The sequence below is a fragment of the Fopius arisanus genome, unplaced genomic scaffold (assembly GCF_000806365.1).
Source record: "Fopius arisanus strain USDA-PBARC FA_bdor unplaced genomic scaffold, ASM80636v1 scaffold00031, whole genome shotgun sequence".
Classification (NCBI taxonomy): domain Eukaryota; kingdom Metazoa; phylum Arthropoda; class Insecta; order Hymenoptera; family Braconidae; genus Fopius; species Fopius arisanus.
In genome coordinates, this window is record NW_011887770.1 from 422,492 (window position 1) to 449,801 (window position 27,310).

General features: G+C 41.0%; 2 protein-coding genes across 2 annotated transcripts; both read left to right on the forward strand.

Moving 5' to 3' along the window:
* Positions 1-1,685: 1,685 nt before the first annotated feature.
* Positions 1,686-5,734, forward strand: LOC105265631 (nose resistant to fluoxetine protein 6). Its single transcript, XM_011303211.1, has 13 exons — positions 1,686-2,071; positions 2,176-2,420; positions 2,481-2,674; positions 2,741-2,841; positions 2,915-3,142; positions 3,540-3,747; positions 3,824-3,992; positions 4,132-4,211; positions 4,461-4,556; positions 4,623-4,752; positions 4,881-5,061; positions 5,152-5,294; positions 5,554-5,734. The coding sequence occupies exons 1-13, from the start codon at positions 1,831-1,833 to the stop codon at positions 5,704-5,706; spliced, it is 2,169 nt and encodes a 722-aa protein (XP_011301513.1). The 5' UTR covers positions 1,686-1,830; the 3' UTR covers positions 5,707-5,734.
* A 15,359-nt stretch (positions 5,735-21,093) lies between these two features.
* LOC105265632 (segmentation protein Runt) lies at positions 21,094-24,120 on the forward strand. The gene is made up of 4 exons (XM_011303212.1): positions 21,094-21,562; positions 21,670-21,783; positions 22,815-22,922; positions 23,207-24,120. The coding sequence occupies exons 1-4, from the start codon at positions 21,241-21,243 to the stop codon at positions 23,638-23,640; spliced, it is 978 nt and encodes a 325-aa protein (XP_011301514.1). The 5' UTR covers positions 21,094-21,240; the 3' UTR covers positions 23,641-24,120.
* The last annotated feature ends 3,190 nt before the right edge of the window (positions 24,121-27,310 follow it).

Here is a 27,310-nt window from a genome sequence, read left to right on the forward strand (position 1 = left end):
ATTTTTTCATTCTGTAATTTTTCGTTAGTTTAATTCTCTAATTCGATTATGCAATCTGCGCGAATTCTGAATTAGAATTTTTGCTGAATATTTCTCCGGAAAAATCTGCGAATCCCCTGAAAAATTCTAATGCATTTGTGGATTAATAAATTTCGATTAGTTCTAGCGGATTTTATTGATAGATTTAATAAAAATAATTCAATTCCCCTCTGTATTTTCGCAATTTCTTCAACCTTCTCGTTTCCCGAAAATAAAAAAAATCCGGGACTAAAGCTAATTCCCTTGCGCCCATTTTCCTGTCCACAGAATAGCCAAAAAAATTTTCCGTTATCGCCCTAAAAATGGGCTCACCCAAACGTTTCCATTAATAACTAACAGGTATTCCACGAGGTCGATGGTAATTTAATCTAGAAGGTATTTTGTCGGTCTGAATTTCCCCAAAAAATGTGAGTGCGTCGGTTACGAGAAGAATGAAAAAAAAAAAATAAAATAAAAAAAATTAAAAATGGAGTACGTAGTGCGGGTTGATGGAATGATGGGTCAGTGTGGAAGCAGTACGCGTGATAGTGGAACAACGACAATCTGAGGGTGAGTTTGAGGTACATACGAGCGTCACAGAGTGTTTTGTTCGCGCGCGATGAACGCGTCGCCATAGCGACGGGTGGTTGTTTATTATTGCGTCCAGAGAGCAGTTAAAGGGTGGCAGCCCCGGGGGTGAAAGAGGTGGAAGGGGTGGAAGAGGTGGAAGAGGTGGAAGAGGTGGAAGAGACGGAAGAGGTGGGATGGGTGGTTAGGGGGGTGAGGTTTTTGAGTGAAGGGGTCAAAAGGGTTAAACGCAATGTGCGGATCGGCGTTGGTCGTGGGTGGTGGGTGGGATGGGTTTTTGGGGGGTTAAAGGGGACGAGGGGATGAGAGGGCGCGGGCCGAGGGGGACGAGGGGACGAGGGAACGAGGGGACGAGGGGACGAGGGAACGAGGGGGTGAGGAGGTGAATTTGTTGGTGGGAGAAAGGGGATGATCGGACACGAGGGAGAAAGGGAAAAATAGATGGGGCGAGTGGGTGGCGAGGGGGGGATGAGGGGGGTGCAAAGCCCGGTGGCCGACCACACGAGCCCGAAAAACACATTCGCTCGCCGAACCCCAGCTTCGTAATGAGAGTTCGATAAAGCGCTGTTACCAGTTTGACGTCAGGCGATTTTTCAACCCCCAGCAACATCTACTCACCATGCCAGTGGAAAATTCAAAATTTTGTTAATAAATTGTTAAAATCACGTTGGGATTGATGTTCATCAATTTTTCTCGTTCAATTTTCAATAGTTGATATTTTTTTTTTGAAAATTTTTGCCGATAAAATGTCATTATCAATCGGGATAAATTTAGCGTGATTTTTTTCTGAGCGCAATTGATCAATTCAAATTGCTAATTTATGATTTTAATGGCAATGAGTGGTGTGAATATATTATTTCAATTGGATGTATTTATTGTCGAGAGTAAGTGGAACACCGGTGAAGGCCAGGCAATGTACAAGAAATGTTGACCTTTTTTTGTCGACAATACGTCAACGAGTTTTTAATCGTGGATACCTGGCTTTTTGCTCGATTCCACGTCCTTAGACCAGGGAAATTATGAAGTTCGAGTCCATCAACAATTTTTGCATGAATATCCGTGTTATTTTGAATGTATCATAAGAGGATGCCGGCAGTGAAGTTGGAGTCGCCGTCGAATGCGTTTCATCTGTGAAAAGATCGTTTTCAGATCCGCGGAAAAATAAAGGAAAATATCTATTGAATCGATAAAAAATTTCAAAGTTCATTCTCCGTTTTTCGGACGATGACACTAGTGGGCATCAGGATGCAATCCAAAATGACGACTCTCATCGTCTTGATGACATTAATCGTCATCTCCACGTCGATGACGGACGCCCTGGAAGGAGATAATTTATTAGAGCATACCATGCCGGCCTACACAATAGCGAAAAACGCGGATTTACTTCCGGCGTCGAGCAGATGTCGATATCAATTAGAAAAATTCAAAAAAGGTGTTGACGACCGGAAACTCTGGAGTTTACGGAGTAAGTGTCGTGGGATTCTCTTGGAATGAAAAATAAATAGCACCCAAAGGGGAATAAAATTTTTAGCTCTTCTGAAATCTCTGAAGGCTCTTGATGTATTCCAGTTTTGGATGCCAGTGGTGCGCCAAAGCCAGGATTTGTCTACGGAAATAATCACTGGACAGGATCAAAGAGTCAGTGTCATGACACCAACAATCCTGACCCCTTGATCGTCAATCCCAGGTACATGGAGAACATCACCTTATTCAGAGATTCAGCAGAAGAAACTCCTCCATATCCAGTTAATTATTTTGCTGCAAAATTCAGGCACAATGGAACGGTCCAGTATCAGCAGAGACTTCATTACGAGGTAAAAAAATTTTCAAACCGAAGAAATTCGTACTGAATCCACTGGACGAATTGTTAACAGGATATCATAAAGTTGGGGCTGTGTTTGCCCGATGTCTGTCGTGTTGATCAGCTTGAGATGATTTTGAGAAAAATCTTTGATGAGAGAACTTGGTCTATTGGCAATCTCTACCAAATGGACTTCACTCTCATGTCAGTCAGGGACTTGAAGAATGACATGACGTACCTGATGACTTGGCGAGTCATCGTCACGGGGTATGCAGTCATGGACTTTTGAATAATTCATGATAATTCACTGGATGTACATGTTTTTATTAACAGGATTATAATCCTCGTGTCCTTGTTGCTGGTGATCGTGGGTACTTGTTATGATCTTCGGGTGCATCAGAAACGTTTACAAAAAAATAAAACAGCGAGTCCCGGTAGTTGAATATTTGGGCCATACGATGGAGGGGAAAATGGGTCAAGTAAACGATTTTTTTTTTCATTTTTTAGGGCCTAAAGTCAGTGTAGAGAATGGAGGCCCTTCCAATCCGCCTCCACCGGTCAGTCGTCCAGGGGCAGCTGGTGCTATTGTACTCTCCTTCTCGGCGTACACAAATTCGCTATATATTTTTGATACATCGAAAAGTAGATCTATGGATTGTCTCGATGGACTCAGGTTCTTGAGTATGGGCTGGGTTCTACTTGTTCATACCGCGCTTTACGGAACGTGGATGACCGGTACGAATTCAGTAGTAAAATGCCGATATCTCCGAATCCATCAAAGATGGCGAAATTTTTATAATGAAAACTTTTGTGCACCCGAATCGGCGCTGCAAAAAAGGTTTAGTCAAAAATATCGCTATCTCTCTCTGAATCGAAGATATTCTCGAATAACCCGATGGGGAGCTAATCAAGATATCGCTCTTCGCTTTTTCGCATTTTTGGGGAATATCGCAGAATCTAAGAGAGATACAAAAAATTGTGCTAAAATATTTTTTAAAGAGCAAAATGAGGGCTACAAAAAAGGATTTCATGAAAATTTCGATATCTCTCTTGGATTCGGAGAATCAGCGGAAATTCGAGTGAGGAGCGAGTGGAATTCTGAGATAGTTCATTTAGTACTTGCATTTACCAGATAATAACAGGTGGTCATACAGGGTGGGTGCAGATTTCGTAACGCAGATAATAAGCAATGGTTCTTTCTCAGTGGACACATTTTTATTCCTGAGTGGTTTTTTGAGCGCTTACAGTTTTCTCGGTGTTTGCAAACGAAATGCCGACAAGCCGCCGAAAGGATTTCGATTGTGGGAACTCATCGATGCGATTATCAAGAGATTCCTCAGGTACTTATTCACCGTAGGATTTATTTTTTTATTGCAAAAATTCCTTATAATATTTGTCTATTAATTTTTATTCCAGACTCACTCCCCCGTATTTAGTACTAATTGGTCTCGCAGAAATAACCGGTGGATATTTAGAGCAAACGTCTCAGTACCATATATTCGACGATTACCAGAAATATTGCACAACAAACTGGTGGATGAATCTACTGTACATCAATAACCTTCCGACATTCGTCGATCTTCCCGTAGGCAATTCTCCCTTCTGCAATAAAAATTACGCAACTTTTCTATAATTTGCCGGAATATAATTGAGAAAAATCTGACAGAATTTTATTTATTAATGTATTTATTTGATATTATTCATTAATTTTATTAATCCTCTAGTGCATGTCCTGGAGTTGGTACCTATCAGTTGACATGCAGCTCTTCATTATCGGGACAGCTCTCATGCTCATTGGCAGAAAGTAAGGAATTATTTTTTAAAAATCATAATTTTTCTCTAAATTAAATTAACATTTTGATTTTTAAACTAAAAGTCTCAGAGTCTCACGTAGAAATCGATACTTCCATTTCAATTTGAGATTTCACCGAATTATTGAAATCGTAAAATTCTTAAAATTCTTCAACACTTTGTTAATTATTTAATTATTTCTGTTAATTATTTAATTATTATAATTTATTTAATCAGTCAATTATTTCTGCCAATGATTCAGGTACAGGTACACAGCTCTGGGATGTCTTATTATAATGCTTCTGTCATCCTTCGCAATAACTGGATACATAGCCTACGACTCTCTTTACGCCCCAACGTGAGTGAAAAATTCATTACACTCTCGATATATTTCCTTGTTATTTCATTAATATTCTCTTAATAGTATCGAGGAACTCTGGAACAGTCTATATGAAGTTTACTTCCCACCGTGGACTAGAATAGGTCCATACCTGATTGGACTAGCCTTCTGTTACATGTGCAACAGCATGAAGGCCAAACCGCAATTTAAAAAGGTAAATCAATCCTCCGGAAAAAAAATTCACTGAAATGCCAAAGAATTTTGAGGGAAAATCCTCACTTTTCCGTAAACAAAATTGTCCTAATCAATCGTAATTATTTCATTTGAAAATTGTCTCCGCAGAAAACTGTCTGGTTCCTCTGGATTTTTGCCAGTGCTTGTCTTATTCTCGTTGTCTTCGGATTGTACGACAGAGAATTCTACTTCTCCCCTATCCCAGCAGCTATTTATCTTGCGTTGAGTCGGTCTGTTTGGGCGATTGGTATTGCATGGATTGTCTTCGCATGTGTAAATAATTACGGCGGTGAGTACATGGGCTAGATTAAAGCTGAACTGACAGACAAAAAAATTGAGAACTCCTTTCACACGTCAATGGCTTATCAAAATCTTTTAGGAATCGTCAACTCGATTCTCTCTAGCAAAATAATGCAGCCAGGGAGTCGATTGACGTATTGTGCTTATCTGCTCAATCCACTGATCATTTCCACCTACTACATGATCGGCGAGATCGGCCTTCACATTGACTTCGTGGCAAATGTGAGTGTTAATTACGCCTCATTAATTAATTAAAGACACTACGCGAAATGTGACGATCCGATTTGCTCCTGGTCGAGTTCAATCGAAGAATATCTCGGGATCTAAGAGAGACAGCGAAATTTCGCGGGGAAACTTTTTGCAGCTCTGATTTTGCTCTGCAAAAAAGGTCCTATGAAAAATTTTCCTCTCTTTCGTAGATTCAGAGATATTTTCAAAAAATTACTAAGAACGGTTTTTCATCGCTGATGTTTAATTCCAGCTCGTTCTTTTCTTGGGATTCTTCGTCACGACTTTTCTCTTCGCGTACATCTACTCGTTGGTCTTCGAATTACCTTACATGCATCTGATAAAAATGTATTATACCGCACGAATGGAGGCCCGAAGCACCAAAAATTCGAGCAGCTCAATGTAAAGAAAATAAATTTGAATTGTGATTGTGACGAATTTCTTCAATAATTCACTAGTGGATAATCTACGAAAACCCCTGAATGGCTGAGTAACTATAGTAATAATAGTAACAAGTTAAGTCTGAACACTGAAAGTTTATATTTTATACATGTAAAATCGACGGGTGTCGAATCGTCGATAATACGTACAGCAGACATCCGAAATGATGCATGAGGAAATCAGTAGTAAAAACGTTAAAGGTAAAAATCGTAAATATCTCGGAATGTAATAGAGATAGCAGAATTTCGTCTGAACCATTTCTGTAGAACAAAATAAAAGCTAGAAAAAAGTATCTACAAAAATTTCTCTACCTCTTACAGATTCAAAGATATTCTCCGAAAATTAACCGATAAGTGATAAACTTTATCTTTCCCGTCATTCACTCAGTCCAGTTTTTCTCGAATATCTCCAAATCTAATAGACATACCGAAATTTTATAGTCTACCATTTTTGTAGACCAGAAAAAGAGTCACAAAAAATTATTCACACGAATTTCTCGGTCTCTCATAGGTTTAGAGATATTCCACGAAAACTTTTGTAAATCGACTTATACACTCTTTACCTCATCTCATGGGAAATGCCGTGTACATTCGATACCAGCGATTTCTTCCGAGAGTATAAGAGACGTATTATCGTTGAGAATACATTCTCGGTAGCCAAGAGAATGGAATGGAGGATGTAGACGAGATGGGTCAGCACAGGAAACCCCGGAAGCGCCCTATCAGCGCCTCGGAATCTCTGCGTTGTCAGCAACCCCTCGCACTCCAAATAGAGACCACGATAGAATGAATGTGCGGCGAGAGCTGCGATCCCACCGATTTCTTTTTCATTAATTTCCCCCAGCCCCCAAAAGAACCTCTGAAGAAAGGATGTTCTACTTTGCCACCCCCAACCGCTGTGAAAAATAGAAAATCTATGACATCGTCACGATTTTAGTGAGCAATACCTGAAGAAAAAATTCTCAACTTGTTCCAGAGAGGTATCAATTTTCAATTAACTAGGATTATTTTTCCTCCCCCATTAACAGTAAAAAATAATTAGGAATTGCGTGAATAGTTTCGTAATTTTTACTGAATAATTTTCCCCGTGTGAAGGGTGTGGTGTTCTCATTGCGCGTGAAAAACGAGAAGACCTCCGGGGGTTGTAATTACGGGGTTTCCGTGACAAAGCTGATGGTGACGAGGGTGAGCTTGTGGTTGTATTAACATGGATACATCGAGAAAATGGGAAAAATTAAACAGGAGAGATAGGTGAAGAGAGCACGAGGTTAACATCACGTCCTTGCGAAATGTGGAATTCTCCTTTGTCTTTGATTATTTGATCCCCAGGGGTTTCAGTCTCTAGAGGAGTGGATCAGTATTTTCCTCTGATACTGAATCCTTTACTCGATATGTTCGATGCCGCATCTGGTGCTCGAATATTAATGAGATATAAGGAAATATTTTAAATCAACTTTTATTGTTAATTACATCAAGTAACTAAATTACACAAGATAAATATTGTAAAACTAATTCATCGATTTATGAATGAGACAAAAAAAAACGAGAATAATATCAAAAATTTATTATTTGTTTTAAAATATTGGGATTTTTACAAAAAATTGTAATTATTCTGAATTAAAATATGATGTAGACGATTACTAATCGTCGGACTGAATTTTATTATAACAAATTTTTTCCTGGTGTAGTCACAACAGTTGTAATACCCGTAAACTCGTGATATCCGTTCACCTGGCGATACTCTGTCATTATTCACGCTCCCCCTCGTGTAGTGGAAAAAAAGAATGAACGAGAAGGTCAGCCCCGAAATTACCCTGATGCTTAATTTACATCCACCGGTGCGATCGGCTAATGACCGGTTAACCGGTTCGCCGCACTCGGAATCGTCAAGAGGAGGCCTTTTCGTTTGTCTCATTCGCCCCTTTTCGTGTTTACTCATTTCCCCGGTGAAATAGACTGAGTGTTTTTGGGTGCTGGATTGTACTTTCTTCTGTTACTTCCCTTGACACCCTATCATTACGGAATTGGATGATTAGCACATCTAGGCATGAGGCCATTTGCATGAGCGAGTGCTCAGCTGGTGTACTTGAATGTACGGAAATATTTAATAAACAAGTCCAGAGCCTTCTCCGAAAATTTTGTTTAATTTGTATTACAACTCTCGAAAACAATCAAAATTTATCGACTTTCCCGAAAATTCGAGAATATCTCTGAATTCAATAGAAATACCGAAATTTTTGTTAAAACCTTTTTTGTAGAGTAGAATTGAACCTAAAAAAAAGGTCGAATAAAATTTTTCGTATCTCCCTTAGTTTTAAAGATATGCCACAAATTCGTTGCCCTTCACCGTCGCGCCCCTTTTTTCTACATAACCTATAAAAATCTAAATTAATCACGAGCAATAATCCGGAGTGATAAGATAATTTTGATTATTCGAATCCGCAGGATTCTCCAGTGAACACATTGATTGGAGGAAAATAGTTTGAAGAGTCATCGAGGTTATGTCGGTTACCCAGTATTGTACACGATAGGTATTAACTAAAAACCAAACTACCGCGAGTTGGCCGTGGTGAGATTTTCGAGCCTCAAACACACTCGTTTCACCATATTAAATGGACGCACATATACGGAGACTTCGGATTTTGGTAGTGGTACTGCGAGGGGGGCTGAGCCCCCCTTCCAGCCCTCTTGATCACGCGATGCTAGCGCCCATGCAAAACGTACACAAGAGTGACGTGGGAAAGAGGAAACGAGCTAACAGAGTGTTAGCCCTGATAAAGACAGAGCACACGTTTAGCGAGGGTCATGTAGAGGCGCGTGACAGGTTCGTACAGGACCTCGTTTCGACGTACGATACTATGGGATGCTCCTCTCACATTGTTGGTGATTCTAAATACAGGGGGAGGGATGGAGACCGGATGAGATTATACGTGGGCCCGAGGGGTTTGTGTGGGTTTCAACGGTGTACACAAGCCTGTCAGGGCTACACCCTCGAGCACATGTGCAGAAAAGAGAAAGCCTGGTCTCCCACATCACCCCCCCTTACCCACCAACTCTCTCTCATCCTTTAAACCCCTTTTACTGCGTCCTTTCTTCCAGAGAAACCGCGCCATATACTGCATTCCAGCGATACGCCGAGAGGGGGGGCCGAGCCCCCCTTCCCCGCACATCCAATCACCGACGATTGTTATCGATTTATCGACTTCCCAGATCACTGGGGACGTCTCCAATCCACGTCACAAGTAATAAAAAACATTATTAAGATTTATAAAGGAATTAAGGGATTGTTAACTCAGCTGATGCACTCAGCCTACAAGTCGACCCGGTGGAGCCCCCCCGATGACGGAAAAATTGAGGGAACATGAGGGAAATAATTCCACCGGTTTGACATAGAATCTACTGCACCTGTGTGTTTATGCTCGTGAGTGTAAAAAAATGATGGAAAAAAAAAAAAAAGTTATACCACTGGGAGTGCCAGTAGCCGGTATATGCAGTGAGTGGATGAGTGAGTGCACGAGTAAAAGTGAGTGAACGAACTGGTACAACAGGGACAGACCCGGGGAGTCGTGGATTTCGCGGTGTTGGGGGTGTTGGGGGTGGTTCACCATAGTGTACCACTGGCGTGCAGGCTAGAGTGGTGCCAGTGTGTGTGGGAGTGAGGTTGAAAGAGGATGAGGTTGGTGGATGGGGGATTGGGGATGGTGAGGGTATTTGTTGGCGCGAGTGGCTAGCCAGTCGGATTACCACTGTGGGTGGAGTGAGTAAAAAGGGTGAGGTGGGGGAGGAGGGGGAGGGAAGGGGATGGGGTGGAAAAGGCTGGTCAAGCACCGGGATGTTGCGAGCGCTGTTATGTAGATGGAGTGAAGGGGATCGGAGGGTGAGGATTCAACGGGAGGTAGAGGTGGGTGGACGGGGGGCCGTTGGGGGAGCGGGTGGAGGGAGCAGAGGAGGGGGGTCAACAGCGACACACAAGGCAGTACCACTCGGCGAAAAATGTAGTCGAGTGCGCAAAAGAGAACACCGGGTCAAAATGGGTTAAATAGACGAGGATGGATGTACTCGTCCAATAGAGACCGACGAAACCAACACTGGAAAATTTACACGCATCACAGCGGCTACGACGCTGAATGGCGAGGGTTAAAAGAGCATCGCTAATGGCCCTGCTCGGTTATTTTGTGGATTTTTATAATACGAACACCGAGGTGAAAAAAAAAAACATCAACCCCTTCTGTGTACCTACACCCACTACTAACGCACTTTTTTAACGACTTTTTTTTTTATAGTTTTTGATGGAACAAACTCGGGGAAAATCTCTCTTCGTGGGCTTTTTTTTTCTTCTCTGTTTCACTCTGGCATCGATGGATCAACGGTTTTTCGGCGTCGCGGCGCTTTGAAATGGCGGATGTACTCTCGGTAATTATGATGATTACCGAAGAATTTTTGATGGTCGATGGAATTTTGGGATTGGTTATCGGTGGAGTAGTTTTAACGTGCCACATCCATTACCTGTAATTTGTTTGTGCCGAATGAACCGGAGGTAGTTTGATGGATATTCATGGGGGATTTAATTATGAATGTCGATTTTGAGGGGGAGAGTAATCAAAATACTGGGTTAATAAAAAAAAATACGTAAAAATCGTATGCGACTGGGGAAAAATCTAGTTAACAGCCTCTGACCATTACCACACCGTTAACCCAGTGAAATAGATAGTCTTCAACCAGAATAATGGCGAGGGTGAGTGGCTCTTTCGTTGTGGAGTTGAACGGGGTAGAATGTGGAGGGTGGGATAGGGTAACAAGGGTGCAGAGTCCATCCATACATCGTGAGGCCAACAAACCGACCGAATCTCGACAGGACGGATGGGTAGGCCACGTTTTCACCGTTCGAACTCATCCTCTCGTACTTTTTTTTTTCATTCTCTTTTTTTTTTCTGTTCAACCACTTCGCTCTCTCTCGCTTTATCAGCCTCTGGTCTTCTGTCTCTTCCTCATGGGTCCAACAACCCCCCTCTCCCCCCCCATTTTCGTTTCCACCCCAATCGTCCAACACAACCCACTCCCTTTTTACCCCCTGGCGTTGCAACGGCAGTGGCTCAGCACTCCGCAAATTTTGCACAATTCCCTTCACCCTCTGCCTCCCTTGTGTGCTTCGAGGCTCGTTTTTGCCGCTTCCACCGCCAGATCAATGGGGTTGCTAACACGACTAGGTATATGTGTCCACTACCACCATCAACTAGAAAATTTTCTATATGCCACTGTCCAACAACCCGCGATTCTGCAAATACACCTATATTTGGTGTCTCTCTTTGGCGATTTCGAATTCCCGTCCTCTGGCTCTTCCTTCCTGGTTTTTCAACTCTCTCGGCCGCAGTCGGGGAACCGATGCAGTACTCCGATATTTTGGCAGTTTTACGCTATTTCTCGATTTTTTACATTTTTTTTTTTTGTTCACCGCGGAGTGCACGGCATTTGGCTTGTGGGGATTACCGCGTGCGATTTGAAGATGGAAACATTGAGAATTTTTTTTCGAGCGCAGGAACTTATCGCAAATATAGATTATTATTTATTATTGTTATTATTACTAATTTTTTAGTTTTCGATGGAAATTTCAATGGTCAATTGACGTGTTTTGTTTTAAAGTGAAAATTTTTTTCCAAACCTGAAATTTTCCATTTAATTCTCTCTGAAATTTATAAAAATGCCGACGACAAAGGAAATCCACACGATTTCCCGAATCCCCCGGGCAGCCCCTGGACTGACCCATCACCCGGTGATTTGCGATAAATAATGACGACGGGATTTTTCGATCACCAAAATCCAAACATGGAGAACTGCGTGGAGTGTATCGAGGGCGCCAGGATGAGCGCCCAATCGCCGTTCCGATTCAGCGACTCGTAAAACAATACGCGGCTGATTACTCGATAACTCCCAACTCCCCCTGCTCTTCCTCCAGAAGCGGGAGAGGACCAAAAGATAGAGGGAGAATGAGAGATTGGAAAATGATGGGTGGAATAGAAAGAGCCTATGCCAGGATTCACTGGGCTTTCCTATTCATACGCACCAAATTTACCGGTTTACGCGCTACTGCAGTCATGTACCGATCGGTTCGCCTTTATAAACCAAAAATTGCTCGATTGATCATCCGATCACTCCAAGAATTCCCGATAAATATGAACTAATTAATAATCCATACACCAACGGTCGTCTACTGCACTGCAAAAATGATTTCTTTTGCGAAACATATAATATATTTTCTTCCCACCAGTAAATCTGGCAATCCTTGTATAAATACTCCCACAAGATTTCCTGATGTCCATTTTCTTTCGGTTAGTAATTATTCTTGGCAAAAGACGTTTATTTTTCTCCCTGGGCAATATAATTTCGGATGTAAGAGTTCTCCCAGTTGTTGAGGCATAACCAAAAATTTTTAGACTCCCCGAAAAAACATCTGTCAGGTATCACTCCCCTCGGCTATCGTATTTATGTGAAGTGAAGTAGGAAGACCATCAATACCACCAGTGTCCGCGTTAAATCAGGTGAGACACGGACAAAAGTGCCCGCCCTTCAGTCATTTGTTGGTCTCCTCTTCATCCTGGAGTATCAATCTTCCCATTCACAACCGGCCGAAGGGAAAAAAAAAACTGAAAAAAGGAATAATACATTTCCGCAAGACAGAAAAAAATAATGAAAACACGTAGGTATTGTTGAGGAAGATAGACTCAATCGTTCCCGGAAATATTCCCCCAGGTGAATTGTACAACATACCGCCTAGAGTCCTCTCATTGATAACGATCGGGCTAATGCGCTAGAACAGCAATTACATCGGCTATCACTCGAACATTGGAATCCTCCAAAGTGAAATTGGTGTCTAGTTGTAGTCCTTGTCCCTTCCTCTTCCTCATCGCCACCTAAAATCAAACCATTTGACACACGTTCCACTGGTTTCAGCTACTCAACAACAGATGGCCTGACTGGTCGTGCTTTCGTGTCCTCGTTTCCTGGGAATTAGTCAGGATGTTAATCTTCTTCAAGGTCACGGTTCAATGTACGGTCATTTTTACATCTTGGGTTTTGACACAGTTTTCAGCGTGCAAACACCAAATGACTTCCCATTTTTCAATTTCACTTACAGGCAAGTTCGTTTAATCGTACAATTATAATTATTGAAGAATATAAACAAATCTCGAAGTATGGAGACAAAGGAGCCATGTTGTCGGTGGTTTGGCCTTTGTGACTTGGAGATCATTTTGACTGTTCGATGACTACTCTCGAAGTGTGAACACATCTTAATAAAATATAATAATAATAAAATATAATACGATAATTATTGCAATCATCGAACCCTTCGCGGGGTCACCTCTAACCACAACACAATTTTTTTTGAACGATGTAGACTATAAAAGATTTTTCTGGGCAGCAACTGGATTTTCAGTCTTTTCAAAAAGATTTATCCAGTCACTCCTAAAAATAATCCTCTGCTCCCTAAAGTAGATTATTCAGTCAACAGTAAAAAATCTAAAACAGCAATCAAATATTAGCTCAACTGGTTGATCTGATGCCTCAGGGGTTAACCCCAAAATGTGTCGAGGAAAGTTACCTCTCAGGTGATCCTTTCCAACTCAAATATTTTTGAAACATATCCTTGTACACTGTTTGTCGAAGGGATGAAAACCCCTCACGACGAGAGCACCACCAGAGATTAGTAAACATCCCCATCAATGTAGACAAGTCTGTCCCAGCGTATCGCTTTACCTAGCTCGGTAAATCGGATTTCAAGACACTAGTCATAGAAAAAGCACCGAAAACAGATAGAAAGGTCCTTTGACGTGAGGATTGTCATGACCGTTTATTTGTGTGTCACGTGAAACCATGATCCCCTGGATTGGATATTGGAAACTTGTTGATAGGATGCATCTGTCTTTTATTCACAATATTTCTCTTTCGGTGAGTTGAATTCGATATCTTATTTTTTTTAGGGGAAGTCTTATGCGATTAACACGTTATGGGGACAAAGGAGATACACCCATGGGAGGGATTATTTTTTATGGGACTTTCTTCATGTTTTGTATACAACCCGCATAGAGAACATCATGTTGGCTGACATTTGATGATCTATTCACTGAAAAAGATTCCTGAGATGTCATTAATTAATAAACAAGAACCACTTCATTAAATTCGAGCGAAATAAAAATGATTGTTGCCGAAAAGGTGGTAGAGGGTGGCAGGGGGAGGTAGGGAGTGGCAGAGAGAGGCAGGGGGTAGCAGGGGGACATTTGATGATCCATTCACTGAAAAAGATTCCTGAGATGTCATTAATTAATAAACAAGAACGACTTCATTGAATCCGGGCGGAATAAAAATGAGGTATAGGGTGAAGAGAATCGAAATGGCATGTCAGTTTTAATAATTTAATAATAAATTATAAACTCGATGATATATTCACAACTGCATCAGGACTTTTGGATCATCTAATTTAAACCTCGGATAAAAAAATGACAATGAACTCCGGCGAACTTTTAAGACGAATCGATCAGCACCCGGAGAAAATACGTAAATTATAAATGTACGAGTCTTTGAAAGTTGCACACGAGGTTGGAGGATGTAGGCAAGGAAGGTCCATTAAATATACAGGAGTCTTAGGGGTAGTCTCAACCCCGAAGGTTAAAATGGAATTAACACCCATTCCCCTGACATTTTCACTCGGACAAGGAGGGGGAGAACGTCGTAAGTCTCGGGGTGATATCCTGGTGTCTTCTACGACATTTCACCAGTCCCCTTCTAGTCCTCGAACTAACGCGTGAGAATTGCCAGATATCCTGATATTTCAACAAATCGAGGGACGAGTTATCGCGAGTCTCTTCGCACTCTGCGTAATACATTTTAAAAAACATGAACAATAGATAAATATAACATATTGTTATGTAATACTAATTATTTCAATTAATTTAATTTCTTCATGCCTAATAATTTTTTTATTCATTTGATTTACGGGTGTTCCATTGCATGTAATTATATTTATCATATTTATACAATAAATATAATGATATTGAAATCAGATCAAATTTTTTTCTTGAGCAACAAATGAATTTAATTGATGATAAAAACTTTTGGATTTTGGACGGGGTCGCAGGAACTTATCGAAATCTCAGCATTAAGAAGTTTGCGAGGTCTCCCCAGGGCGATATTCTCTTATGAATTCACTGTCATTGCTCGTGGAATAACGTTTAACCCGGCCAAGATGGCTACCGGAAATTGCTGGGTGACCTTACTTAAGAGAGTTGGGAATATAGTCTGCATTTAGGGTCCAACCTCAGGGGGTAATAGCGAGTAAAGTGTGAGGGGTTGCGAGGAATATCGTCCGAGTGTAAAGGGTCCAGGCGGCATTAATGAGGCAATACACCACGTACCGAGTCCAACTCTATCCAATCCTAGCTTGATGATCCGTCCTCGATAGCACTGTCTCCAACTATCAACCGAGCAAATTCACCAACTTGGCCAATCACCGTGGATTTCACCTTCTTCAGATCCTGCTTTTACTGGAAATATTAACTCTCCAGTCGAGATGAGTATAAATATATATATTCATTGGAATCTTTTGTTCAATTAGTTGAATGAATTTAAGTATGAAATAGCGGTTACAAAAATGAATCGACGTAGCCTTCTAGGCTCCAGCGAGTCCCCAATCGATTTCAATCGATTTGAATTTCATTTTAATCGGTCCTTAGTCTCTTAGAGAGATCCATGGAGTATTGACATTTCTTCATCCTACCTTCTTTTAAATCAAGGAAATTAGTACGGAAATTTACTGCATTTCATGTTGTATTAAATTCCATTTCCAACACTGTCAATTTCAGATGTTTCAGAGTTTCAATCGAGAGTAAGTGAGACAAAAGGGTAAAGTGTGAAGTGTAAAATGTAAAGTATCTGTTCAACACAAAAAAATTCAACACTCCATCATCAACTTCATATGAAAATTACACTTGAAATTAATTAAGTATTCAATAAATCATTTAATTATGGCACAAAATTATGATGTTGATTTTTTTTTTGTGTAGAAGTAGTGAGTGTCAGGATTAACTTGAATTAAACAGACATGTCCCCATTAGAATATTAAGTCCCAAGTCCGGACTCCCAGAAACGGCGAATTAATTCTTTCGATTTTTTTTTCATGTTTTTAGGGTGAATGCCCCCAGTTGGATAAAAAAAATAAAGCCGTACAAGAACTTCACAATTCAAGTTTACCAATAACCATTGGCGTCCACCGTTTGCCCTTAATTCCAGTCAAGATTACAAATTGATTCCGTAGCAGTCGGTGTATGAATCAGGCGTCACGTGTGGAGGACGCACCCCTTGTACACGTATATATACGACACGGGTTGTTGCCGAAAAGGTGGCAGGGGGTGGCCGGGGGTGGCAGGGGGAGGTAGGGAGTGGCAGAGAGAGGCAGAGGGTAGCAGGGGTGATCTAGAACTTACTCCACCCCCTTTCATTGTCCAACCCCACCGACGATACCTTCTAGTCCAGCTTCAATCGAAAGTTTCTGGACGAATTCCATCGATTACACTCTATCATCTTGCCCCATTTCCGATGAGACAACAGGGGGTAGGGGGTTGAGGGCGACTATTTAATTTTTCTCAGATGTCGGGCCAGTGTGTTATCAAAAATTGAGCGGAGAACGTTTTCAGTTGCAGAGTGAATCTGGTGAGTTGTTATGATCGATGCCGCCGGCGATTATTACTTGTCTCTCCGTGGGGGGGATTGAACTGAGGGGTATTGCGGGATTTTTCTCACTTCCACCCTTATTGTAACCCACCCAACAATTCCACCCTGTTCTCCATTTCGTCGTCATCATCAGTCCGCTGTCAAAACCAGCGTCGACCCCTTGCCCCACTCTTTCATTATATACGTGACACATCCGAAAATTTCCTATTGCTCTACGTGACAAATCTTAATTGGACAATTTGGGAGTGAGCGGAATGGATTCGACACGACGAGAAAATTCAGAGGCGGTTATTATCGTTGTCGGATTTGCTGTCAAATCTGGGCTTCAAGTTTTGGCGAAGATCGCGCCATCCCGAAGGCGATCGACAACCGATTGATCGGAAAAGTCGGAAAAATGCTACAATTATTTTTATAACAATTGTTAGTCCGCGAAATTGGATTTATCTCCCCTTACCGCACCGCAATTGACATTTAGCCGCGGATCCGTCGTGCGACGTTGCCGAAAAGCCACTGAACGCTTCGGACCAGTCTAGATTAAATTCGGCAACACTGGCGCCTAAAAAACACGCAGCGGGAATTCCCCCGGAGCTCACCAAGTCACAAGGTCGAACATGATGTCCAACTAGAGATAACTAGGGTTAACTAGAGTTAATGAAGAGTGAGACATACGAAAAATCAATTCTCCGGGATAAAAATCGCAGGAAATTCCTACACCTCCGATAACCCCCGGCACATGTGCACTTCTGCACCTGAATGCCTAGACATTGAAATAAAAATGAGAAAAAAGGGGTAAAAAAAAATGAAAAAAAAAAGGAATGAAAGGGAAAAGGAGGGATGGAAAGTGGAAGTTGTGGAACAAGGATGGTAGAGAAAGTGATTGGGGCCAAACGGGAACGGAAACAAAAGGCGACGCGGGACGATACGCGCAGTATGGCGGCGCTTCCGGCTCGCTCACCGCACACAATACCCAGTACCTCTCTGTATCTCTCGTTCACCTTCTCCTCCCACACCCGTGTTTTTAACCCCCTTGTATCCCAGCACCGTATAACTCTCCTCTTTTTGGTATACGCGTTTTGCCTACCTCGGGCTATATCCTCTTTTCCGCCACTCGACAAACGCCACCCACTCCTCCACCCCTGTGTTATTCTCTCGCTTTACTTCTGCTTCCTCTTTGTTTTCAATTCTTACCTTTCCCCCAGTCATCCGCACTTTTTTTTTCGCCGGTTCATCTTTAGCTCGCGCTTTGTTTCGGCTTTTTATTTTTATTTTTTATTCGCCTGCGTGTGTCTGTTTACACGATCTCTACACGATAGGAGTTAGAGAGATCCCCTACTCATGTCCTTTTTGTCACGCTGCACTGGGCAGTACTTAGGGTATTAAAAAGTATGGAGACTTGAAGGTTTTCACGCTTTTTGTGATAACGGCTCTTTGCGAATCGGTCATGTGGATGTTTTGATTCTTCGGTTTACACGCGTGATGCACTTTTGGACAATTGGTAATGGGGACTTGCATTCTCGGCAGACTCGTTCATTAAGGCAATATTTTTTTGGCGCACGTCAGTGACGAGGCCTCTTTCAATTTTTCTTTCCTTTTCATTCATCTTCATTTATTATCTTTGTCATCTTTATTATCTTCAATTTAAACTCTTCATTATTTTTTTCGTCTTGTAATTCTTGAAGAAAAAAGGAGAACGAGGAAAATAAAATTGTGTAAAAAATTCAAAATTCTTTCAGAAATTGTGCAGCGAAATTTATTAAAAAATTTATTTCTCGATTATTTTTTTCCTGCCCAAGAGAATTAATTCAACCAACAATTTGTTATTATTTTTATTTCCTATTTTTTTTTATCATATCGATTGGATCCAATTAGTAATAATATTTTTCATTAAAAAATGTTTTTTTTATGCAAATCCAGGGATTATTCGGTAAATTTTTTTTTTGAATGTGTGATCATGTCGTTTAAAATATGACGAGCAAGTCGCGTGGCTGTTCCAGAAGGAAGGAAAAAATCAGGGTTAATCTCACGATGATCCCCAGTCTCAGGGGGTCCCAGTGGGTCATAAAAATTCATCTTCAAGGACCCCGAAAATGCGAGAAAGCAGGGAAAATTGAAGAGGCACGTGGATTCCTCCCACCCCAATATTTCTTCCTCGTTTTCTTTAAGACCCAAAAGGTACCGAAGGATACTAATAAACATGTTTCTAGCATCTCCGTTCCTTTCCATTGCCACGAGAGTTGACCTTTTTTTCACCGACCGGTGAAAATTTCACGGGCAATGAAAATGCTTGAGAAAACTCGTGGTCGTGCCCTGTAATACGAAAAATGTGAAAACTCCACGATATTTTTCTCATTCATTCTCCATTCTTCCGAGAGGGCGGGCGGATGTTTCTGATTCCAATGTTTGATCATAAAAAATCAGGTAGAATGGACCAAGAATGAGGGGGCGGAGTTGAAAAATAATGTGCATTCACAAAAGATTGCAAATGATCGGATCGAAGGGGAATTTTCTCATCATCAAACTTCCGGGGTTTTTATTCCACTTTTTTTCTCACGGGTGAAATATTTTCTCCCATTAAAACGAATAATTTAATATTAAATAAATATTAATATTAATCTTAATATTTTCATTCCTAAAAAACAGAATAAACAATAATAAAATACTCATAAAATTAACAACAGAATAATTGAATTGTTCCGGAGAAATCTTTAAAGGAGAGCGTCGATTTCGATTTATTGAATAAAAATCGATAAAAGAAAGTAGTGAAATTTTGGAATTGTAAATGACTCTGATTTCCAGCTATCACAACCACTTGAGGAATTGTTTAAAATTTGAAAACTTTATTATTGTAGCAATGGAGAGCGCAATAAAATCTATTGTCCATGGAACTGGCTAAAGGGTGGAGAACATGAGGAAAAGGTGAATACAATGAGGAAAGAGGTGGGAATGACGATTGACCCAGAAAGTCAAAGGGTTTTACGCCACATTTTATTTTATTGACTAAACTCTCGGATTGAGAATGCCAACCCCCCTCTGTGCTCGGTTGTGGGTCAGTCTCGTCCTTGGCATCTCAAGAACAATGAGGGAGTCCCAATTTTATTGCCCCCACCTCCCACTTACCGTATACTAAAAGGGAAAATGTGACGCGATTTATTTTACGCGAAAATCGGTGAAAATTATTCACAACAAAAATGGTCATAAATAACCGTTGTCCTTCATTACTCCTGTTTTTCGTCTTGTCTTTGTCGTACGGAAGTAGGCGGAGATAATTTGAATATTTCGAGACCCCCGGTGAAAAAATCCGTGGACACTCGATGACCTGTCCAAATATTGTCCGGGATAATCCAAAGTACTCGTTTAGTCTTATCCCCTCAACCCTTTCGTATTTACCATTACTGGGTTAATTGATTCCCAAAAATATGAATTTCTCGGCCACTTCGGTGCGCGTTTTTGTTGGGGTTTGCCGCGTTAGGACGGGGCGGGTTTGTTTGGGATTATCGGTTTTAATCCTCGGATTTACATTAGGATTATTCTCAAAGGATTATTAGCGGCGTAAAGTCACATCAACTTTTGCATAACGAAAATTACTTGTTGCGTCATTTTTGCTGCGTTTAATCCGATTATTTGGGTTTTATTCAATTCCAACTCGACGTGGAGAAATATTTGTAGGAAAATTTGGTCTGACGGCTTGCAAGAAATTCTCAATATTGAAATATACACTGTTGTTAACTTTCAACAAGAAAATATTCATCACTCCGCTATTACTAAATGTGACACTAAAATTTACTTGATGAGACCTATTTTCCAATCATCATCATCAAATAGAAAATTTCGGACTTATTATTTTGATGAATTACAGAATTTTTATTCTTTTGGCATTTGAAAATTCTCTGAATTCTCAACTGAAAAGAAATATGAGCAGAAAATTCTCTCGAATTTTCGGAGAATTCCGAAAAATTCTGGGAGTCATTGGCAAAGTTTCGAGACATCGCTTTTATCAGAATCGATAAGCTATTGACATTTTGCAATAATAAAATGAGACATGCGATTAAAAATCCGGCTTTGAACGATTTCCATAAATGCAACATTATATTTTTGTTGGTGTTGACGAGAGCCGCGGAGCCACGTGCGCGGTTACCTAAACGCTACCGTCTCCGCGAAGAGAAGGAGAAAGGGAAATGGAAAGGTAAGAGTATCATCCCCAAGTGGTGTGTGCCGAAGAAGGAAGACGGATAAAATGCCGGTGGCAAAGTGAGACACCGAGAGACTGAGAAGAGAGAGAGTGTGTTTTCCATGGTATATAGGTAGAAGTTGTCAAGGCCTTAGGTACCGCCAGCAACCCTCAAGCCTTGGTTAGGGGCCGAAGGCGGCGAGCCACTGAGGCCACAAACACGACCACCGTCCTCATTGGTCGACGCGTCACCACTGGGTGGGGCTCTGGGAAAAACTTGGTGGGGGAAAAAATCCCCTCTAAATAGCTGCGGCAACGTAAGCGAAAAACTAGAATCCGCTCAGCCGGCATCGAGTGCGCGTCGTTTTCCACATTTTATTCCATACCGAAATTGAGAACACATCGATTCTCGGTGACTCCACAACATTTAGAATCACGTAGTCACCAGTTGATCGATATCCATCAGTGTCTGTTCGTGGTTTTCACGATTTCGTGTTGAGTGGCAAGTTCAAAGTGTAGTGTCAAGCAAGTGATTTTCCTTTTTATCTCTACTGTGCACTCAAGGATTTATAAAAATCAACATTTCGAGGCATCACACGGACTATTTAAAATGCATCTACCGGAGGGACCAAATGGCATGGAGATCTTCAGCCATGTGCATGATACATTGAGAGCGTGTCACGGCGATCTTGTGCAGACCGGCAGTCCTGCTATTCTGTGCAGCGCACTGCCAACCCATTGGCGATCCAACAAATCATTACCAGTTGCATTCAAAGTTGTGGCACTTGATGATGTCAGCGATGGCACACTTGTTACCATTCGCGCTGGTAATGATGAGAATTGCTGTGGAGAACTCAGAAATTGCACGGCTGTTATGAAAAATCAAGTCGCCAAGTTCAATGACTTGAGATTCGTAGGTCGCAGCGGCAGAGGTAAATATCAAACCTATTCTCAATCACCGAAGCTCAGAACATGTTCTTCGAATATTTCTGGTCAAACTTTAAGCAGTTTAAAATAACTTTTATATTTTTCATCGTAGGCAAATCGTTCTCACTGACGATTCAAATCAGCTCAATTCCGTTCCAAGTCGCCACCTACACAAAAGCCATCAAAGTCACCGTTGACGGGCCCAGAGAGCCACGATCCAAGTCGAGTAAGTACTCTATTTCTGAATATAAATAAAAAAAAAGTTAATAATTATCTCACTTAAGACCATTGTTCCACTATGAGCGATGATTTTTACGCAATTAAGTGTCATAACGATAAATGCGAGATGTTGAGAAACGTTTGTACCACACAGTGAATCCGCAAAACGGGTGTCGGAGGTTGTGACCCTCTCGCGGCGTTTAATAATCCCGGCGTATATCTGGCGGACCTCAAACCACCAGTCGGGCGCTCAGTGGTCACACACAGAGAGGGTGTCCATGGGGGTTTTCGGTGAGAATGGAGGGAGAAAGAGCCCTTGCCCTCCTCCCCGTGTATCCGTTTCTCATAACTGCACTAGCACAAATTTTCCCAAACAGTATTCCACTGATAATCATAAATAGACCAGTTAGGAAGGGGGCGAAAGGGGTGTCTGGCAGTCTCTCAAGAGTCGGTGTTCTTTTGATGATCGGTATGATGTTCACAATTGGCCGTCAAAGCCACCGGGAAATTTTCCCGTCTTATAAGTCCAAAACGATTTTAAAAAAACAAAGGGAAAAATAAAGTCTTACGATGTGCTGCAAAGAGATGCCGCCGAGATTCCGTGGGGTTTTGTTTATAACACGGCATATGGCGGTAGCATATGTGCGCCACAAAACGGCAACTCTATAATAACCAGATCTCCCAGTTAGAGCAGAAGTCGTAGTGAAACCGTTAAAGATGCTCTGGGTTTTTTACGATTCATAAGAATTCTTCCCATTTCATTTTTCTCTCTCCCTCTCTCTCTCTCTCTGCCATCAAATTACCCAGCTGCGGTCGTTAAATTCGCGCCGAAATCGCTCGATTAATGCACGATTGAGTCTATTTTCGATTATTCTCGGAACAATCGGTATCAAATATCCGTGAAATCTGTAAAGAATTATTGGAATCGGCGTTTAGCCTGTTTGCAATCACGCTATGATGATCGGTAATAACTGAATTTTAATTGGTTTTCATTGAAGAAGAGAATGAAATGTCTAACGAGCGTCTCAATTATTCCAGATTATCAGTATGGACCTGGATTTCCAGGACTGGGTCTTCTGAACCCGTGGCTAGACGCAGCATATCTCGGTCATGCCTGGCACCTGCATCATCCTGCACTGATGAAAGGTAAGAATCCGTAATTTTGATATCGATCCATCGCTGTGCTTGTGGCAAAAACTCGAAAGAGAGAGAGGAATGAAAGGAAACAAAAAGCCAGAGGGGGGAGTTGGTATATCGATTCGTTAGGTTTCGTGTGATGATTCATACTGGACCGAAGGGTGAGCTCCTTTCATTCCCTTTCCCACAAGCTCTCCTCCCCACGGCTCTGCAGTAACAATACAACAAGGCCTCATCTCCCTTCACCATCCAGCCCCCCTAATGTACGAATATATTTTTTTCTGCTTGAATAGGAACTGTACCAATGCCACCAGCCGATCTGTTCACACCGAGCTTTCCACCAACAGTACTGCCGTCCACCTATCCGTTCCACGAGCACGTCAAATATCCAACGGAGTATCCCGGAATGCCAACAAATAAGACACCAGCATTGCCAAATAGTCCATCGAGAACACCACCGAGAAGTCCAAGCGACAGTGGAAGTGAATCAGCAGCTGATGAAGTTCGCAGTGCCTTTGTGCCAATCAGAATAAATTCTCTGCCACCTGTTTCCATTGCTGTTACACCGTCATCGTCGTCACCAGGCAGGCCTGTGGCATCGAGAAAACCAACGGAGGGTATCAAGTGCGAGCTCAAAGCACCCACGACACTCATATCAAAAAGAAGTCCATCACCAACGAAATTGCTATCACCACCGGCTGCCAAGCCCGTTTGGAGGCCTTATTAATTCTCCAATCATCATGTTTTAAACTGTTGGTGGTTCAAGACCGTCTGGAAGGCTAGTGATATCTCCGAAGACGCGAGGCGTCTACGTGTGACTTGTTTTATTATTTTTGCAAAACTCTTTGTTTTTAATTTTTCTCTTTTGACTGGATTCGGTGAGGCTCTGGTCGCGCGTTCTTCTTGATCCAGTTTTATGCAATTTTCTCTTTAATATATTCTATTTTATTGTACATAATTCATGGATCTGTCGACTGGATGTGGGGTTATTGTATATAGGAAGTTGTAGAGTGGACAATAATCGTGGGTTGAGGGAATGAATGCATCTTTTGTTCTTATTTTGTGATTGTATATAGGGGAGAGGGCAACAGACTGTGTGGAGGCCAGAATGTCGTGTACATAGAGACGTACGTGTGATTGTGAATTATCGGAGATAAAGAAAGTTATTTATAAATTAGGGTAAGTCAGAGAGAATTTAATTTAATGTAAAGAGAGTAATATAGAGGATGCAGATGGAATAAAAGAGAAACTTTTACCTGAATTTTTTTTCGTTGTCTTTCGCTTACTCATTCCTAGTTGAGGTTTGGACGGATATCAGCGAATCTGAGGGTGATGGAGAAAATTTGTCAGAATGTTTTTTGTAGAGCGGATTCGGGGCTACAAAAAAGGTTCTAATGAAAATTTTGGTATCTCTTGTAAAGTCGGAGATATTTTCTCGGAGAGTTGACTATTAGTGAAATCGACTTGTCTGATCTTTTACTTTTTTGTGGAATTCTTGGGGCTGGATGTAGTTGGGGATTTAAATATCGTGGATTCAGCCGTTTGGTGTTTCCAAATTGGTTGGAATAAATTTCTCAGAGTCCCTTGGCCATTTCTCTGGGGTGAGAATTGTCGAATGAAAAAGTTCATGAGACTCGTGCCGTCGTGAATGAGATTGAAACGTGCTACTTTGCGTGTCATTGGCTGAGGGATTTGTACGTATACGTTGAAATCTTTTTTTATTTCTCGAGGTTTTTTCTCGACCCTTCCACTATGGGTGACAATTTAAATGTGAATGGCAGCATGCCACACGGTAGTTTCAGGGGGCCCACGACAACATACCGTGTATTCTCATATTCTTTCAGGGGATAAAAGAGGGGAAATTCGGATGAGGGGAGAATGCATTTATATCGGATGGGGAGTTACCGCGTGAGATCTGTATTAGGACGTATAGATTGTTCAGGGCCCAGGGATGCTCATTTTTATAAAGATTTCAAAGTCATACGTGAAATTCACCAGCAAATCAACTCGAAAATTCAATTACGATCATTCAATTTCTCTTAATTACCGATTTATCGCAGCAACTGGGGGCTGGAGGTGAAAACGCCAGAGGACTTTTTTGTTGTTCATTGAATTTTGGGTAAAAAACGTTCTGTCACATTTTCTCCTAAAATCGAAGGTTTAGATGAATTTAGGAGTTGATCGGTGCAACCGTTTGAGTGAATTTTGACTGCGCGTCAGTCTTTCGTTAATATCTCGGGATTTAAAGCTGATATCGAAATATTTTGTAGAAGATTTTTTGTAGGGGAAAGTGAGAGCTTTAAAAAATGTGGTTATCCAAAATTTTGTAGCTTCGTTGGATTCGGAGATATTTATCGAGAGACGTCGACTTGAATAATTTTAACGATTTTTTTTGAGTGAATTGTTGATTAAATATTCAATAACAGAGAGGTTCATCGAATTTTTATCCTCAGTGTTTTTTCTTCTTCATCAACTCCCGGGATTCATTTGATCCGAACCTACAGATGCCTTTTTAAGGGAAATTCGTTTTTCATACCGTGAGAATAAAAAAGAGCGATAAAGAACGGAAAAAAATGTAAAAAAAAATCTACTTTTCACAACCGAGACTTTCTTGGCACCAGAAAATACTCTCTTCTCAATTTTTCATTTTCCAGGGAAGAACAAAACGGAAACTTTACAGTTATGTTTATTTTCTCCCTGAAATTCCCAATTTTCCTCCACGAACAGTCGATTTTTTGCAAAAATCTCGACATCTAGTGGAGACAGCAAAATATTTATTGAGACCTTTTCTACAGGACTAACTGTGAGCTACAAAAAAGGTGATATAAAAAAATCTGTGGATCCCTCAGGTTCGAAGATATCCGCGAAAAACTCGCCAAAACGAGGGATCGTCTTGCTGAATGCAAAAAAAAAAATTGCAGAGTGTTATAAAATATCGCGAATATTATATAATATATTTTTCTATGTGTATGAGAACCCCATTGACATCCTGTGCAGCAGTCTCGTAGGTTTGACTGGTAGACAATCGAGGAAGCATGAAGGGAGAAGCCCAAATAATCTCATCCTTTTTTCTTGATTCACCCTCTCTATCCACCCGGCGCTAACTAATGTTTGCCGAAAGAATCGCTACGTATAATCGAGTTAGTCTAGTGCGAATGCACACAGACACGTACAGGAAGAATCGAGAGGTCGGGGTTGGTAAAAAAAAAAAAATTAGCTCGCACTGACCGACAAACTGGCAAATCGTTTCTCTCCTGGTGTTGCAAAACCAGTCGGGGGTTTGTTTGGTTTTGTCTTTGTCATCTGGCAAATTGGCGAGTGAGTAAGCAAATGGAGAAGGGACGTTTTGAGGGAATCCCCGACGAATGGAAATTTAACGGTGGTAAATAAACTTTGAAGATTAATTTTATTGTTAATTTATTGTTGCTGATTAACGGTAATCGGTTTGCATTAAAAAAAAACAAGTCCATCTCATAAAAATTACCACTTTTTAGTGATTAAATTCAATTTTTTATTTGTAATTATAATTATTATTGTTGTGATTATGTTAATAATTGAACGATTTATCTGTAATAATATTTGGAGAAGTTTGAGGGGGGAAATTTATTTGAATGGGTTTGAATGAATTTTTATTCAATTGAAAAAAATGTTTATCTGGTATAAACAATTAATTTAATAACAGATCATCTTCAGTGCCAACAATTAGAATAGAAATTATTTAATTTGCAAATATTTTGCCACTTGCAGTGGTACGTGAGAAGTTTAGTAAAAATTACTGTTTAATTCGGGACGAACGGGGAAATCGGAAAAATTAATAATTAATAATTAATCATTTTTATTACATGATTACGTGCCTAGTCACGTGCTTTTTCCTGAATTTTCCTCTCCGTATATAAAAGTATTGCACGGAAAGAAATATTCAATAAAAAATAAATCCCTTAATTTCGCCTACCGATCACGAAAGTGACTGAGAAAATTCCCGTATCGGTATCGTAATAATTCCCCAAAAATTCCGTGAAAAATGACACACTGTAAAATACCCCTTATCAAAAGGGTCCGTAATTTCCACGAAATATTTCCCTCCGGGGGTGGATACTGGATAGATTGTACATGTCGAATCAATCAGTCCGAGAAATCGTGAAAATTCGACGTAAATTCCGGAAAAAGGGCTAATGAACACTAAATTCACAGGTGTCCGCAGCCATTGACGTCGACACTGTCTAGTTCCCCACCTCCATGAGAGTTCGTCAGCGACTGGTAAAGGGGTTAGACAATCGTCGACCGACAAACTGGTATTGGCGAACCAACAAACTGCCATTCGACCTCGTGTATCCCACTCCCACCAACTCAATCCTCGGTTGTACTGTTATCCAGGGTGGTAGGAGGTGAGGGATCAG

Bases quoted from the DNA above. Each gene is read 5' to 3' on its own strand.
- LOC105265631 (XM_011303211.1), top strand. From the start codon at position 1,831: ATGACACTAGTGGGCATCAGGATGCAATCCAAAATGACGACTCTCATC. The intron at 2,675-2,740 runs GTATGCAGTCAT...TTTTATTAACAG, and splicing joins TGGCGAGTCATCGTCACGGG to GATTATAATCCTCGTGTCCT. The intron at 5,295-5,553 runs GTGAGTGTTAAT...GTTTAATTCCAG, and splicing joins ACATTGACTTCGTGGCAAAT to CTCGTTCTTTTCTTGGGATT.
- LOC105265632 (XM_011303212.1), top strand. From the start codon at position 21,241: ATGCATCTACCGGAGGGACCAAATGGCATGGAGATCTTCAGCCATGTG. The intron at 21,784-22,814 runs GTAAGTACTCTA...CAATTATTCCAG, and splicing joins AGAGCCACGATCCAAGTCGA to ATTATCAGTATGGACCTGGA. The intron at 22,923-23,206 runs GTAAGAATCCGT...CTGCTTGAATAG, and splicing joins TCATCCTGCACTGATGAAAG to GAACTGTACCAATGCCACCA.